The sequence below is a fragment of the Dermochelys coriacea genome, chromosome 1 (assembly GCF_009764565.3).
Source record: "Dermochelys coriacea isolate rDerCor1 chromosome 1, rDerCor1.pri.v4, whole genome shotgun sequence".
Lineage (NCBI taxonomy): Eukaryota > Metazoa > Chordata > Testudines > Dermochelyidae > Dermochelys > Dermochelys coriacea.
This window is the reverse complement of record NC_050068.2, coordinates 59,901,432-59,917,043: the sequence shown is the minus strand read 5'-3', so window position 1 is coordinate 59,917,043 and position 15,612 is coordinate 59,901,432. Positions and strand designations below refer to the sequence as shown.

Here is a 15,612-nt window from a genome sequence, read left to right as displayed (position 1 = left end):
ACATAGGAAATGTCACAGTGAAACTGGCTATTGGTTCAGTCAGTCAGGTACTTTGCCTCCGATAGTGACATATAACTGATATGCCTGGTGAAGGCAAACCCATTCCTCCTCCTTTATGCACCTGGTCAATCATACAATACCATACGATAGCATGTGAGAAACTAATTTTGACACCCCCCCCGATGGTAATCATTGTATGCCCTGAAGCATAAAGATTGATAGCCTGTGTAATTTGCAATTTAGCTAGTGCAATTGCAGATGTTAATCCTATATACATACATTCCAATCAAGCAAAAGTGGGGACGCTGTGGTGAGAGAGAGGAAAGAATTAAGCAAAGTTTCTATGGAGCTTCCTCCATAAAATTTTGGAATCTCAAGTCCAATGCCCTCCATTTTTGAAAACTAACATGTTTCAGTTATTAAAGTGTATGGGGTCTGGGGAGGGTGGTGGTGGAAGAGAGGCTATGCAGGGATGGGTTTGTCTGGAATTCTGTCCTGTAATAGTTTGCCTCTGTCAAATTACGTTCTGTTAAAGTATAAAGAAAGGCTGCACATCAAAACCCCAGGGCCCAGATTCATCCAGGTGTTTCCTACCTGACAACCACAGAGCTACGTATAGAAACCAGCATCAGCACAATACAGAACAAAAGCAAGAAAACCCACACACACGGAAGCAGGCTGCTACCCCATGCCTTCATCCTGTCTTGCTGTGCTATGGACAGATGTCATCCTGATCTACAGATATAAAAATATACTCCTGTTTGGCTTTATGTAATATTTTGGTGCCAAATTTTCTATGAAACAATGAGAAAAATTAACTTGCTGGGCCCGTCTGCCTCATTCTTTGCTTTCCTTCGTTTGCTTTGTTAGCTGCCTGTTTCTTTTCTCCTCAACTTTACCTCTAATTAAATTTCACCCCTTTCAAGCCTTTTCCATCATCTGACCTTTTCCCACTTTCTCTTACTCTCTTTTCACTCTCCTTTCCCTCTTCCTCTCATGCCCTATGCCTCCTCCTTCCTCCCCACAGTCATTCCCACCGTTTTTCTTTCATCCCCCCTTCTCTCAGATTTATTGTCCACTCTCTGACTCCCCCACATTCTCCTTTTCAGTTTTCTTTTTCCCCTAGCCCGAGTTTTTTCTCACCTTTCATGGCGTCTGCAGATTCCTACCCCTCTAGTAGGGCCCCTGCACTCTCCCATGGGATGGGAATATGGGAACCACTGGCAAAGTTGGGGAGGGAGGCCACATGTTGCTAAGTGTTTCATGGTGAGATTGGGGCAGGGCACGGTAGGCTGCCTCCTTCAAACAGGATCAGGGAGGTGGTATGATCCAGTGCCCAGATGGAAGCCACAGTCTGAGACTGAATGGACAGCAGTTGTCCACGGGCTGACCCCTCAAGCAGACTGGAGAGGTGGTCCATGCTGCACAGGGATACAATGCCTCTTGATGCTTCTCACAGAGACAGGTCTGCCTGGAAGGTCTAATGCATTCTGACTCTTGCTACGTTAGTTGCCACAATAGCCTTCTGCAGCAGTGAGTTCTGGAGGTTACTTATACTTTCTAGTTAAAAGTATTTCATTGTTATCCTTTTAATTTCATCAAGCTTCCCGTGTGCTTGTATTGTGGGAGAGGCCTGGGAGTCTGGAGGCTGGTGGGACAGGTACAGATAGGAGATGAGGGAAGCTGGAAGATGACTGCTTGGTCAGAAGGTAAAGGGAGAAATGTTACATCATCAGATGGGCAAGCCCAAAGTAACACCTACCTCATTCAAATCCCCATTCATGAGCCAGAACTGTCCTGCCATGGTGCCAAAACCCCTCTTACTTTGGTTGCTGCCCTGGACAACATTCCTGGATGGGGTGATTTATCCCCCATTACTACGGAGTGTTAGCCATCTCTCATCTATAGCAACAAGGCTGGGATTTTCAAAGGAGGCTAGTTCAAAACCACACTTTAATTTACAATGATCAGGATTATTCATAGATTCCCAGGCCAATCCAACCTCCTGTATAACACAAGCCATAGAACTTCCCCAACATAATTTCTTTTGAACTAGAGCCTCTTTTTTAGAAAAAGATGCAATCTTGATTTAAAAATTGGCAATGACAGAGTCTCCACAAGCACACCCTACCTTCATCTTTGGATTTTGTTTGGTTATATTCTTTGCTTCCTTTTTCAGACTCTTGTGTCTTAATTTCTTCATCTATGTCAGGAAAGAGTACCACAATGCCTGAAACATGAAAGCAGAGTTCATGTTATGAGTTGGTCTGATAGTGCACTGGCTGAGCTGAACTAAACGAGGCTTATCCTTAACCAGAGACATGCGGTGTGTGGTCAAAACTCTTGTCCCACATAGAAACATCCCCAACTTTATACCTGGGCAGCATCCCCAGATTTCACTGTGAAAAGTTTGCTGGTGTTATCAGAACGGAGCTGGCACTATTTCGCAATTCTTGAGAATCCCGGAGCTGTGCAGCACCTGTGTGGTGTGAGCAGGAATCACACTTTTCCACATTGCTTTTGAACACACATGGTTTACAGTTTTGTTAGCTGTCTTTCAGCACCCTTCAGCACCACCGCCTGATCAACCGTGAATCAAGGGGTGGAAGTTGCGCCCCAATCCCAGCTGGGGATCATTTATGCCCCTAAGCATAAAAATGGATAATGTAGCTTTGTTAGTATAAAATCAGATTGTGACCCAGGCAACTGTTGGTGCCAATGGTTAGAGGACAGAGACAGTGCATAGAGTTTTACAGGGATCCCCTGGGTTGGATAGATGCATATTAATTCACCAAAGGTTGGCATGTAAGGTCTCTACTGAGAGCCAGTTGCCCACTGGTTGCCATAATCATTGCAAAATATATGTATAGATAATATTTAAGGAGTTAAATTTCTATACTAAAAGTTATGTTCTTATGGCAGGAAACCAGGCAGTGACCTGTCTCAGACAATCCCTTTTGAGGCAGTGGGTAACAGACGCTTATCTCCCTGTCTGGTCATTGTGTATTGTGCTCATAACGCTATAGGCCTATTTGCATATTGAGCTAGATGCTGATTAACAGATTGGGAAATTGACAAGTAAGGAGTATACAGGAAAAAACCTCCAGCGGGGGGGCGGGGATGTCCTGCTTATGAAAAAGGACAATGGATTGCTCTGATATATCTGGGGCTGCTAACAGACACCCTGGATCTTGGCTCACGAATGCACAATCACAGCCAAGCCTGGCTGTAAAATGCTAGAAGAACTTTGGGTGAACCTTGCTCTATAAGACATGAGAGCATCTAGTTAATTAAGTCTAGGTTTTAGAATATGTGCTATGACTTTATTTGATATATAACCCTTTGTTTCCAATACTTCTCCTTGCTGCCCTTGAATTGCTATGCTTTGTTAAATAAGATCATACTGGTTTTTACCATACATGTGCCTATAGGATGTGGGTTAAACAGAGTGGTGATCTGAGGTGAAGCAGATAAGCTGGGGTGTACTGCTTCTTTGGAAGCAGTAAATCTGTGACTACTGTAAATGTTCGTCCCATGGACCAGGGGCTGGACACTCCAGGGAGACACTCAGAGGGCTCGGGAGTTGGGGTGTGCCTATCGCTAACCTGCAGAGTGAGAGCAGGGTGTGCATAGGCTTAGAAGGGTGTGCTTGCATTGCCTGTGGCTGGTGGGGTTGGCGAGCTGAGCCATGGCAGGGACAGACAAGGCCCCCTCACAACCTTGGTACACCCAGGAAGTGTCACACGGATACTATCTTGCTAGACGATATGCCTGGGAATGCCCTGTGGCAGTGAGTTTGGCTGTCAGCCTGACCATTCTCTTTTTTTCCAGCATTCCACAGAGCTGGAAAGACACGATTCCAAACAGAGATGGTACAAAAGTGTTAAAAAAGCCAAACACCTGTCCCTCTGCTTTGTTACTTATCAAAACTGAAATCATGCCTTGGAGGTGGAAGAATCAGCAGGCAGAGCGGTTTGGATCCTAGGAACTTGTGAAAGCAAGAGGTTGATAAGAATTAAAGGGTAGAAATCATAAAATGGTTGGTTCTAATTCCTTCGTAGACACAGTTGTCCATATCTTACAGAGGAAGGATGGTCCAGGGGTTGGGTTATTCAGGACACCTAGGGTCAACTCCCTCCTCTGCCACAGACTTCCTGTGTGAACCTGAGCAAGTCACTTAGTCTCTGTATGCCTCACTTCCCCATCTGCAAAACGGGGATAAAAGTCCTTCCCTACCTCCCAAGGCTGCTACAAGAACAAATACATTAAAGAGTGAGAGGTGCTCAGATATGGTGGTCATGGGGGCCATGCAAGCACCTTCCATAGGAATAAGACTGAACTGCCCTCTATGAAGAGTTACAGGAATTTGTTATGGCCTGTCTATCAGCTAATAAGAACCTTCCCTCCCCCTATACAGGTTTCCTTTTTTCAAGCTGGCACTTATCTCTAGAGGGCTCTGGGACACACAATATTATGGGCCAGATATTCAAAGATAGCACCTAAGTTGAGTCCATTCTGTACAGATATACATTTGTATACAACATCTGGTTCTTGTGCATGTGGTCACCCATTTTGCAGGCACACCTGTTTCATGGACACCTATTTTTGAACGTCTGCCAATAATCTACGAAGCTGTGATGCACTATTTTATAATTTATTTACCCAGGAAAGCTGCAGTGTCTGGGAATTTACTGTTGTTTCCCCTCTCAGGTAAATTTGGTCATTACCTGACCCTCTCAGGTCATGATCATAGTGGTCCCTTCAGGCCTTAAAAAAAACCAACCAACCAACCAAAAAAACCTGTGAATCAGTGTCCCACAGCGAGAGAGCTGTTGAACTGGGTTTACAATTTAGGATTCCCCTGGCTTTTAGTCCTGGACTTCCCTAACTACTAGCCCATCCAACACCCTATCACATGCTTTACCTGCTGATGTGTTATTGATTAAAATTTCTGATGCCCTAAGAGATTAACAAACATCAGTGTTTAAACATTGTTTGTTCCAGATTCCATTTTTTAAAAAGTTTATTTTATTAAGAAACACCAGTGTATATTTCTGGACATTTTAGTTCTAAGCACATAGGTTTCTTTTATACTCATCTCACAGAATGTTTTCCATGCTGTCCAAATTCACTGGTATGCTCCACTGCTTTACACCACGCTGGAAAGGCAAAGCAGTAATAAACCCAGCTTCACTGGCTGGTTACACTGAGTTTGTAGCGTTATGGTGATGCAAAGCAGCTGGATCCTGCTGGTGAATCCAGCCCCAAATGCTGACATTTCTGTGTTAACTTGGCCTCAACATACGTTATGTGCGTTGCCATAGCAAGTAGGGCCTCACTCCTGGACGAGGACCCCATTGTGCTAAGCACTGTGCAAAGAATTTAGTGGTAGCTGAACCGCTTGGCAATAGTGACCATAACATAACCCTGTGCACGGGAAAGCACCAAAGCAGCTCACTCTGGTGGCATTTAATTTCAGAAAGGGGAACTACACAAAAATTAGGAAGTTAGATAAAACAGAAATTAAAAGGTATGGTGCCAAAAGTGAAATCCCTGCAAGCTGCATGGAAACTTTTTAAAGACACCATAATAGAGGCTCAATTTAAATGAACACCTAAATAAAAAAAAAATGTAGAGGACCAAAAAAGTGACACTGTGGCTAAACAACAATGTAAAAGAATCAATGAGAGGCAAAAAGGCATCCTTTAAAAAGGGGAAGTTAAATCCTAGTGAGAAAAGAGAAAGGAGCATAAACTCTGGCAAGTTATGTATAAAAATATACTTAAGAAGGCCAAAAAAGAATTTGAAGAACAGCTAGCCAAAGACTCAAAAAGTAACAGATTTTTTTTTTTTAAATACATCAGAAGCAGGAAGCCTGCTAAACAACCAGTGGGGCCACTGGATGATCGAGATGCTAAAGGAGCACTCAAGGAAGATAAGGCCATTTCGGAGAAACTAAATGAATTCTTTGCATTGGTCTTCATGGCTGAGGATGTGAGGGAGATTCCCAAACCTTAGCCATTCTTTTTGGGTGACAAATGTGAGGAACTGTCCCAAAACTGGGTGCGTGGGCAACGAAATGGCAGATGAAATTCAATGCTGATAAATGCAAAGTAATGCACATTGGAAAACAATCTCAACTACAACATACATATAAAATGATGGGGTCTAAATTAGCTGTTACCACTCAAGAAAGAGATCTTGGAGTCATTGTGGAGTTACCTGTAAACATCCACTCAACGCTCAGTGGCAGTCAAAAAAGCTGACAGAATATTGGGAATCATTAGGAATGGGATAGATAATGAGACAGGAAATATCATATTGCCTCTATATAAATCCATGGTATGCCCACATCTTGAATACTCGTGTATTGCCCCATCTCAAAAAAGATATATTGGAATTGGAAAAGGTACAGAAAAGGGCAAGATAAATTATTAGGGGTATGGAACAGCCTCCATATGAGGAGAGATGAATAAGACTGGGACTTTTCAGCTTGGAAAAGAGATGACTAAGGAGGGATATGATAGAGGTCTATAAAATCATGATTGGTGTGGAGAAAGTAAATAAGGAAGTGTTATTTAGTCCTTCTCATAACATGAGAAATAGGGGTCACCAAATGAAATTAATAGGCAGCATGTTTATAACAAACAAAAGGAAATATTTCTCCACACAACACACAGTAAATCTGTGGAACTCCTTGCCAGATGATGTTACGAAGGCCAAGAAAATAGTGTTAAAAAAAGAACTAGATAAGTTAATGGAGGATAGGTCGATCAATGGCTATTAGCCATGATGGGCAGGGATGCAAAACCATGCTCTGAAGTGTCCCTAGTCTCTGTTTGCCAGAAGCTGGGAATGGGCGACAGGAGATGGATCATTTGATGATTACCTGTTCTGTTCAGTCCCTCTGGGGCACCTGGCATTGTCAACCATCAGAAGATAGGACACTGGGCTAGATGTACCATTGGTCTGACCCAGTATGGCCGTTCTTAGGTGGTAGTGTCTATCCCTGGTTTATTATTGAAGGTAGGCCTTACTACATTGCTGCTTATATTGTTAAATGTACATAGTAAATACACTGGATATGCAATATGGCCATGTTAGTATTGCTGTAGGAACCTGTCCTTTTGGATTTCCTGGGCCTCATTTTATCACACTGGGCTGGGCTCTGGGGGAAAATGGGGTTTGGGTGTATTAGCTGGGGGGACGTGGCTGGGCTATATGGGGAGGAGTTTTGCGTGTCTGACCCTCTCCCCTCCCCCCCATCTGGGCTCTGGGGAGGTGGGAAGGGCGCAGAGAAACAGGAACTGCTTTGTCATAGGGGTTTCTTTAATTCTCTACTCCTGGGGGAATTTTGTGTGTGTGTCTGTATTGTTATAGACATACTTGCTGACAGGTATTTTGAAATAAATTACCAAAATAATTGAAACTGTCCTGATTATGTAGTGTTATTTTGATAAATAAAATTTTAAAATTCTGTGTGCAGAATTTTTAACTTTTTGGAACAGAATGCTCCCAGGAGCAATTTAGGCACCTAAATCCCAGTAAAATCAATGGGAGTTAGGTGCCAAAATGCCTTTGAGGGTCTGGTCCATAGAGCCTAATTCTGATACTTACTCTTGTTCAGTAGCATTTTACTCCATCTGTGATCACATGGCTTTACTGCGGCTATTTGCGGAATAAGACATAAAATAAGAAAGTGTATCGGAAGCTGACCGTTAGCGCTCCTCACCTTGACTCAGTGTGGCCTCGGGACTGTCCTTGCCATCCACATCTTCTCTGCTCCTCTTCTCCTCTCTGATTGCTGATATATCTTAAAGATCATGTTTTAGTTATGAAGTAAGCTTAGGAAGTAGGATGGAAATTAAATTTACTGCTTCTGTGACTACAGATATGAAATAAATCTCAGATTCAATGATAGATCAATAACACCAAGGTAGTTTTATTAATAATTTAAAACCAATGAGAAATGAGCATGATATTTCTATGAATCCCAGTTCTGACGCCCTGTACATTTTCTCCCAGAACTTCCTTTTGAAAGCACAACTTGCACGTCTTTGGCAAAAGCTACCGTTAATAAGTTAATATCCTTTGTTTTGCTTGCTACGCATTTAATAGATTCAGAGGTGGGCTGTGAGAGGTTGGCGGTAATGCATTTTCTGTCATATAGCCATGAAAATACTACACCATCTGCTCCCAGTGGCATGACAGACAACCTAGCTCAGCTGGGGCCCTGTGCAACCTAAATTTTTTCCCCAGGCTCTGCAAGAGAAGAGGGAATGTCCTCCTTTGAGGGGGCCCATTCCTCTCAAAGGCAGATACATAGGGCCTGATTTTGTTCTCTCACCAGTGTCCCAGAGTAACTCCACTGAAACTACTGGAGTTACACTAGTGTAAGAGGACAAGCAGGCCCTTAAAGGTGATTTTACACCATCGCAGAGACCTAACCTGTTCCTAGGCATCCAGGAGAAACCACCTCCTTCTACAAGACAACAGTAGGGCCATTTCTGAACCAGCTGACAGAGTCAATTGTGTAGAAGTTTTAAGGCACTCATACATGAAATCAACAACTCCATTATGAACCAAGAGCTATCAGTAAGGCAGAAGGGACCCATTAGCTGGAAGAAACCTGTAATGGTCATGGGGATAGGATGGGAATGTGAGCAGAAAGGAGCTCCCCATAACTAGAATGTTTCTAGGTGCGAGGTCTACACTGGAATTAGACACCCCTGACTGGCCCATGCCAGCTGACTCAGGTTCCTGAGGATGTTTAATTGTAGTGTAGATGTTCAGGCTCAGGCTGCAGCCCAGACTCTAGGTCCCTGTGAGTGGGAGGGTCCCAGAGCTTGGGCTCCAGCCCATGCCAGAACGTCTACACCTCCATTAAACAGCCCCTTAGGCCAAGACCTGGGAGCCTGGGCCAGTCGCAGGTTTTTAATCGCAGAGTAGATATATCCCGAGTGTCCTCGTTGGTTTTGTCCAGGTTTCCACACACACCCCTGCAGACTGGCCACACAAGGGAGCCAGCAGCCAACAGAGGCAGTGACACTGACAGCAGTCTGGCGAAGCACATATGTGCCCCAAGGAACAGCTCCCACCGAGGCCTTTCTTCTGTGGCAACCCTGCCTTTCGACTCCTGTGAGGTCTCTCAGGGAGCCCTATTCAGTGCTGGGGCCTTGACCCATTGCAAATAGGCTCTGTGAACCTATGGGGATGTGACTCCAAATGCACGGGGTCATTATGACTCAAGGTGCTGCTGCGGCTCACAGGCAGTTCTCAAGTGGAACCCTAGCTCTGATTTAGCCTCAGACCTGAACTCTGGCCAATATCTAATTCCAAGCTAGAGGTGGATCTGAACACCACTACCTGAGCCAATCTTTGCATAAAACCCTGCTGAAATACAAGGCAAAACAAACCTGGCTTCAGAAAACCAGCTGTTCAAGTGTAGATGCGCTGCACTGAATAACAGGAGGGCAACACAAACCAGGAATGAGAGACATTTATCCTCCTGTCAAAATGCTTCAAATGCATCAAAGTTCATGCTGAATAAAATTGTGCAATTGTTTTTTTAAACTGATGCCACAAAGCCGTTTTTAAAAGCAAACCGACTGTTTCGTTTTCCCAAAGTGCACTCTTTGGAAAGCAGAAAGTGTTTTGGATGATATGGTGCTGCTGTTTGATAAGCTCACCATTCTCAACGGACGCCAGGGATTTGTCTGAATAACTCCATTCCGTCTGGGTCCCCAGATCCTCAGCCTCACATCTTCTTCTGTGAGTGGAGGAAGATCCATCAACAGACTTTCTGCAAAGAGGCCACAGCAGGCTTTTACATCACTACTAGTGACCAGAGTGGGAAAACCATCAGAAGTGTTCACTGAAGTAAGACACAAGCCAAATATTTCAGAAATGACAAGTGATTACACCAGGGGCGGTACCACCTCTTCCCAGTGGCGGGGCTGAGGTGGGCTAGACTGAAAATTGAGGGTGGAGGGGGAGGGCTGCACTACGCATTTTGTGGGTGCATGCCCCCCTGACTTCTGCAGGTCTGCGCTGCTGCTGGCGGTGGTGCTGCCTTCACAGCTGGCCAGCAGCTGCCGCTCTCCAGCTGCCCAGCTCTGAAGGCAGTGCCACAGCCAGCAGCAGTGACGCAAGGATGGCAATACCATACCATGACACCCTTACTTCTGCATAATGTTTGGCCTTCGCACTGGAAGGGGTGGCTACTGGGAAGCCAAGGCAAAGTTTCGGGTGGCTATTACCTGTGCAAACCACCCCCTTTTGCCCCCCCTGGATTTTGGGTGCGTCCAACTTAAGACACCTTAAAGGGCCCTGATTTTCAGTGTGTGTGGGGGGGTAAGGAGGGCTGCACTTTCTGAAAGCCTGACCCCTTTAAGGTGTCTCAAGGTGGGCACCCACAATTACCAGTCACTTTGGACTCTCAAAGGAAACAGATCTGTTGCATAAGAGGCAGCTGTCTTTGCACAGAACTTTTCAGAAGAAAGTCACACTTTAAATTGAATGAAAACATGGGGGCAACTATCAGCCTCAGGCACCCAAAACACCTGAGCAGCATTAGTGGGGATCCAGTGTATAAGAGCAAGCCTCCAGCCTTGTCACTTTCATTTCCGCTGTTCCCCGAGGTTTCTAACCTAAGCATGACTGGCATGTGCTCATCAAGCCTAACCTCAATTTGGAGCGATTGATGCTCTGCTCATTTCATCTCAGAGGATTCTGCTGGGTCTTCTGATCACGCTGCTCGCTCAGCTCAGCTCCACTTCTTAGTGTAGCATTCACTCTGCATTGTGTGTGCGCCACAGTCCGACACAGGGGCTGCGTGCATTGGTGAGGAGAAGGAGATGGGTCTCTTGGACCTCAGTATGATTAGCAACCAATGAGGTTTGAGGGATTGGCCTGTCATTTTCTGCACTCTTTTCACCTAAAATTGACTGGCAAGCGGTGAAATCATTTTGAACTAGTGTTTAAGAGCTGACATGGTTCCCATCCAGCCATCTCTGCCTGACATCCCTGTGAGATAGATAGTTAATTTGGTTTGCCTCCTAAATGGTAATTTAAAGGTGTTCAAGGTCTTTATGAGTATCTTCCTGCATAGGAGGAACAAGGTGGAGCAAAGTGCCACCAGGGGCTAATTGAATGTGACCCCAGAAAGCCAGTGGATTTTTTTCCCCATAGCATTAGTGATTCAGTGAGGCCGTTACACATCACTGCCTTTGTATTAGGCGTCTTATGGTTAAGAATTTTAAAAGATTCTGGACACGGTACACACTGAAATTTACATATTAACTGATGAAAACCCCATGGGAATGCAGGAATGATCAATCTAAGTTACTTACATGACCCCATTACTACAGTATCTGAGCACCTCACAATCTTTTAACATTTTCACCCTCCCAACACCCTGGGAGGTAGGAAAGTGCTAGCAATGTCAGCATATAGAGGAGGCATAGAAGCACAGAGAAACGAAATAACGTGTCCAGGGTCACACAGCAAGTCTGCTGCAGAGCAGGAAATTGCACTCAAGTCTTCCAAGTCCCAGGCCCTAATCACTGGCTCAGATCCTACCTCACCTAGGAGCCAGAACTGCCCCCCCCCATGCTTTTCTACTTTCTAGGTTGCCAATAAGATTTTTCTTGCGTTTGCACAGACCATTTACTTACGCTTGTGTTCTCCTATTAATCCTCTTGGGAATTGTGGAGCTAATCTCTTCTCGTATCACAGTGAAGCATTTACCCCAGGATGTGTATATGACACCCTGACACCTCACTATTCACCACTGTCATGTAATTAGCATATGTTTTGTACAAAGTATGTCTTGTGAGGTGTCATTCTGAAGTCTTGATCTGCTAGACATTAATATCGTGTTGGATTGTATGTGTTATTGTCATATGTGGGCTATGTATGTGCTACTGAAACATGTTGCAAGATTGAAAAACACCCACAAACAGCCTTTCAAGTACAACAGTAAAAAGGCCAAACACTGTTAATGGCTTATTGAGGAAATGCACACAAGCACAAGGGTTACCCCAGGAACTGTGTACAACAGAAACCTCTCAGAGATAGCACTACACAATGGAGACTGCTTGACCCAGGTCACAGCAAAAGAACATTCCAGCAATTGGGAAGAAGATATAAAAGAGGGAAAATGACATCATAGGGGGTCCTCACTCTCCATCCAACAACATACCTGGAAACACCTAAGGGGCAAGGATTGAACTGTGGAAAATGATGGTCCTAGGCTAGAAGGACCATTAGCCTGTGTATGAAAAACCTAGGAAAGCCAAGGCAACTTGTGTCTTAAGAGTCTGCCAGCCTGTGTTATCACTCAGGTTGAGAATTTGTTAATTTATATCCTACCTATCTAGTGTGTTAAACTCAGTTTGTGGTTTTTGTTTATTTACTAAGGTAATCTGCTTTGGTCTGTTGGCTATCTCTTATAATCACTTAAGATCTACCTCTTGTATTTAATAAACTTGGTTTTTTTTTAAACCTATTCAAAACTGTAATTCAAAACTGGGGGGTGCACAAAGTTGTGCTTCTCTCTCTCTACACATTGAGGGAGAGGGCGAATTTCAATTAGCTTACGCTATAAAATTCTCTGTGCAACACAAGTCAATACAATTTTAGGTTTACTCTCCAGAGGGGGAATGCACTTGAGTGCTGGGCAATTCCTTAGCTGAAAGCCTTCCCATGCAGTATTGATTTCAGTGTCTGTGTCTTTCTCAGCTCATAGATTCATAGATACTAAGGTCAGAAGGGACCATTCTGATCATCTAGTCCGACCTCCTGCACAGCGCAGGCCACAGAATCTCACCCAACCTCTCCTACGAAAAACCTCACCTATGTCTGAGCTATTGAAGTCCTCAAATCATGGTTTAAAGACTTCAAGGAGCAGAGAAGCCTCCCTCAAGTCACCCATGCCCCATGCTACAGACGAAGGCGAAAAACCTCCAGGGCGCCTCCAATCTGCCCTGGAGGAAAATTCCTTCCCAACCCCAAATATGGCAATCAGCTAAACCCTGAGCATATGGGCAAGATTCACCAGCCAGATACTACAGAAAATTCTTTCCGGGTAACTCAGATCCCATCCATCTAATATCCCATCTCAGGGGATTAGTCCTATTTACCCTGAATATTTAAAGATCAATTACTTACCAAAATCCCATTATCCCATCATACCATCTCCTCCATAAACTTATCAAGTAGAATCTTAAAACCAGATAGATCTTTTGCCCCCACTGCTTCCCTTGGAAAGCTATTCCAAAACTTCACTCCTCTGATGGTTAAAAACCTTCGTCTGATTTCAAGTCTAAACTTCCTGGTGGCCAGTTTATACCTATTTGTTCTTGTGTCCACATTGGTGCTGAGCTGAAATAATTCCTCTCCCTCTCTTGTATTTATCCCTCTGATATATTTATAGAAAGCAATCATATCTCCCCTCAACCTTCTTTTAGTTAGGCTAAACAAGCCAAGCTCCTTAAGTCTCCTTTCATAAGACAAGTTTTCCATTCCTCGGATCATCCTACTAACCCTTCTCTGTACCTGCTCCAGTTTGAATTCATCCTTTTTGAACATGGGAGACCAGAACTGCACACTGTTCTAGGTGAGGTCTCACCAGTGCCTTGTATAATGGTACTAAAACCTCCTTATCCCTACTGGAAATGCCTCTCCTGATGCATCCCAAAACCGCATTAGCTTTTTTCACAGCCATATCACATTGGCAGCTCATAGTCATCCTCTGATCAACCAATACTCCAAGGTCCTTCTCCTCTTCCGTTACTTCTAATTGATGCGTCCCCAACTTATAACTAAAATTCTTGTTATTAATCCCTAAATGCATAACCTTACACTTCTCACTATTAAATTTCATCCTATTACTATTACTCCAGTTTACAAGGTCATCCAGATCCTCCTGTATAATATCCTGATCCTTCTCCGAATTGGCAATACCTCCCAGCTTTGTATCATCTGAAAACTTTATTAGCACACTCCCACTTTTTGTGCCAAGGTCAGTAATAAAAAGATTAAATAAGATTGGTCCCAAAACCGATCCCTGAGGAACTCCACTGGTAACCTCCCTCCAGCCTGACAGTTCGCCTTTCAGTAGGACCCGTTGCAGTCTCCCCTTTAACCAATTCCTTATCCACCTTTTGATGTTCATATTGATCCCCATCTTCTCCAATTTAACTAATAATTCCCCATGTGGCACAGTATCAAATGCCTTACTGAAATCTAGGTAAATTAGATCCACTGCATTTCCTTTATCTAAAAAATCTGTTATTTTTTCAAAAAAGGAGATTAGGTTGGTTTGGCACGATCTACCTTTTGTAAAACCATGTTGTATTTTGTCCCATTTACCATTGACTTCAATGTCCTTAACTAATTTCTCCTTCAAAATTTTTTCCAGGACCTTGCATACTACAGATGTCAAACTAACTGGCCTGTAGTTACCCGGATCACTTTTTTTTCCTTTCTTAAAAATAGGAACTATATTAGCAATTCTCCAATCATTCGGTACTACTCCTGAGTTTACAGATTCATTAAAAATTCTTGCTAATGGGCTTGCAATTTCAGGTGCCAATTCCTTTAATATTCTTGGATGAAGATTATCTGGGCCCCTCGATTTAGTCCCATTAAGCTGTTTCAGTTTCGCTTCTATCTCAGTTATGGTAATATCTACCTCCATATCCTCCTTCCCATTTGTCATGCTACCATTATCCCTAAGATCCTCTTTAGCCTTATTAAAGACTGAGGCAAAGTATTTGTTTAGATATTGGGCCATGCCTAGATTATCTTTAACCTCCACTCCATCCTCAGTGTTAAGTGGCCCCACTTCTTCTTTCTTAGTTTTCTTCTTATTTATATGGCTATAGAACCTTTTACTATTGGTTTTAATTCCCTTTGCAAGGTCCAACTCTACTCGACTTTTAGCCTCTCTCACTTTATCCCTACATCTTCTGACCTCAATTAGGTAGCTTTCCTTGCTGATCCCTCCCATCTTCCACTCCCTGTATGCTTTCTGCTTCTTCTTAATCACCTCTCTAAGATGCTTGCTCATCCAGCTTGGTCTACAACTCCTTCCTATGAATTTTTTTCCCTTTCTTGGGATACAGGCTTCCGATAGCTTCTGCAGCTTTGATTTAAAGTAATCCCAGACCTCCTCTACCTTTAGATCCATAAGTTCTTCAGTCCAATCCACTTCCCTAACTAATTTCCTTAATTTTTGAAAGTCAGCCCCTTTGAAATAAAAAATCCTAGTTGCAGATTTATTTTTGTTAATCCTTCCATTTAGTTTGAACTGAATTAGCTCATGATCACTTGAGCCAAGATTGTCCCCTACAACCATTTCTTCTATGAGGTCCTCACTACTCACCAAAATTAAATCTAAAATGGCATCCCCTCTTGTCGGTTCAGCAACTACTTGATGAAAGAATCCATCAGCTATCACATCTAGGAAAATCTGAGCCCTATTATTACTAGCACTGGTCCTCCAGTCTATATCTGGGAAGTTAAAGTCTCCCATGATCACGCAGTTTCCATTAGTATTTACTTTATTAAAGACATTAAAAAGGGCTCTATCCATATCCAAATTAGATC

At 43.5% G+C, this 15,612-nt stretch overlaps 1 protein-coding gene across 1 annotated transcript in view; it reads right to left on the bottom strand.

Annotated features, from left to right (window-relative positions):
• The window catches only part of ERICH6B (glutamate rich 6B), a 65,026-nt gene that overhangs the window by 26,213 nt on the left and 23,201 nt on the right, over positions 1-15,612 (bottom strand). Inside the window, exons 4-6 of the mRNA XM_038371678.2 lie at positions 9,690-9,802; positions 7,733-7,813; positions 2,132-2,230 (exon numbers count right to left, since the gene is read on the bottom strand). Coding sequence (XP_038227606.1) covers positions 2,132-2,230; positions 7,733-7,813; positions 9,690-9,802 — 293 coding nt within the window. The remainder of the gene's footprint in view (positions 1-2,131; positions 2,231-7,732; positions 7,814-9,689; positions 9,803-15,612) is intronic.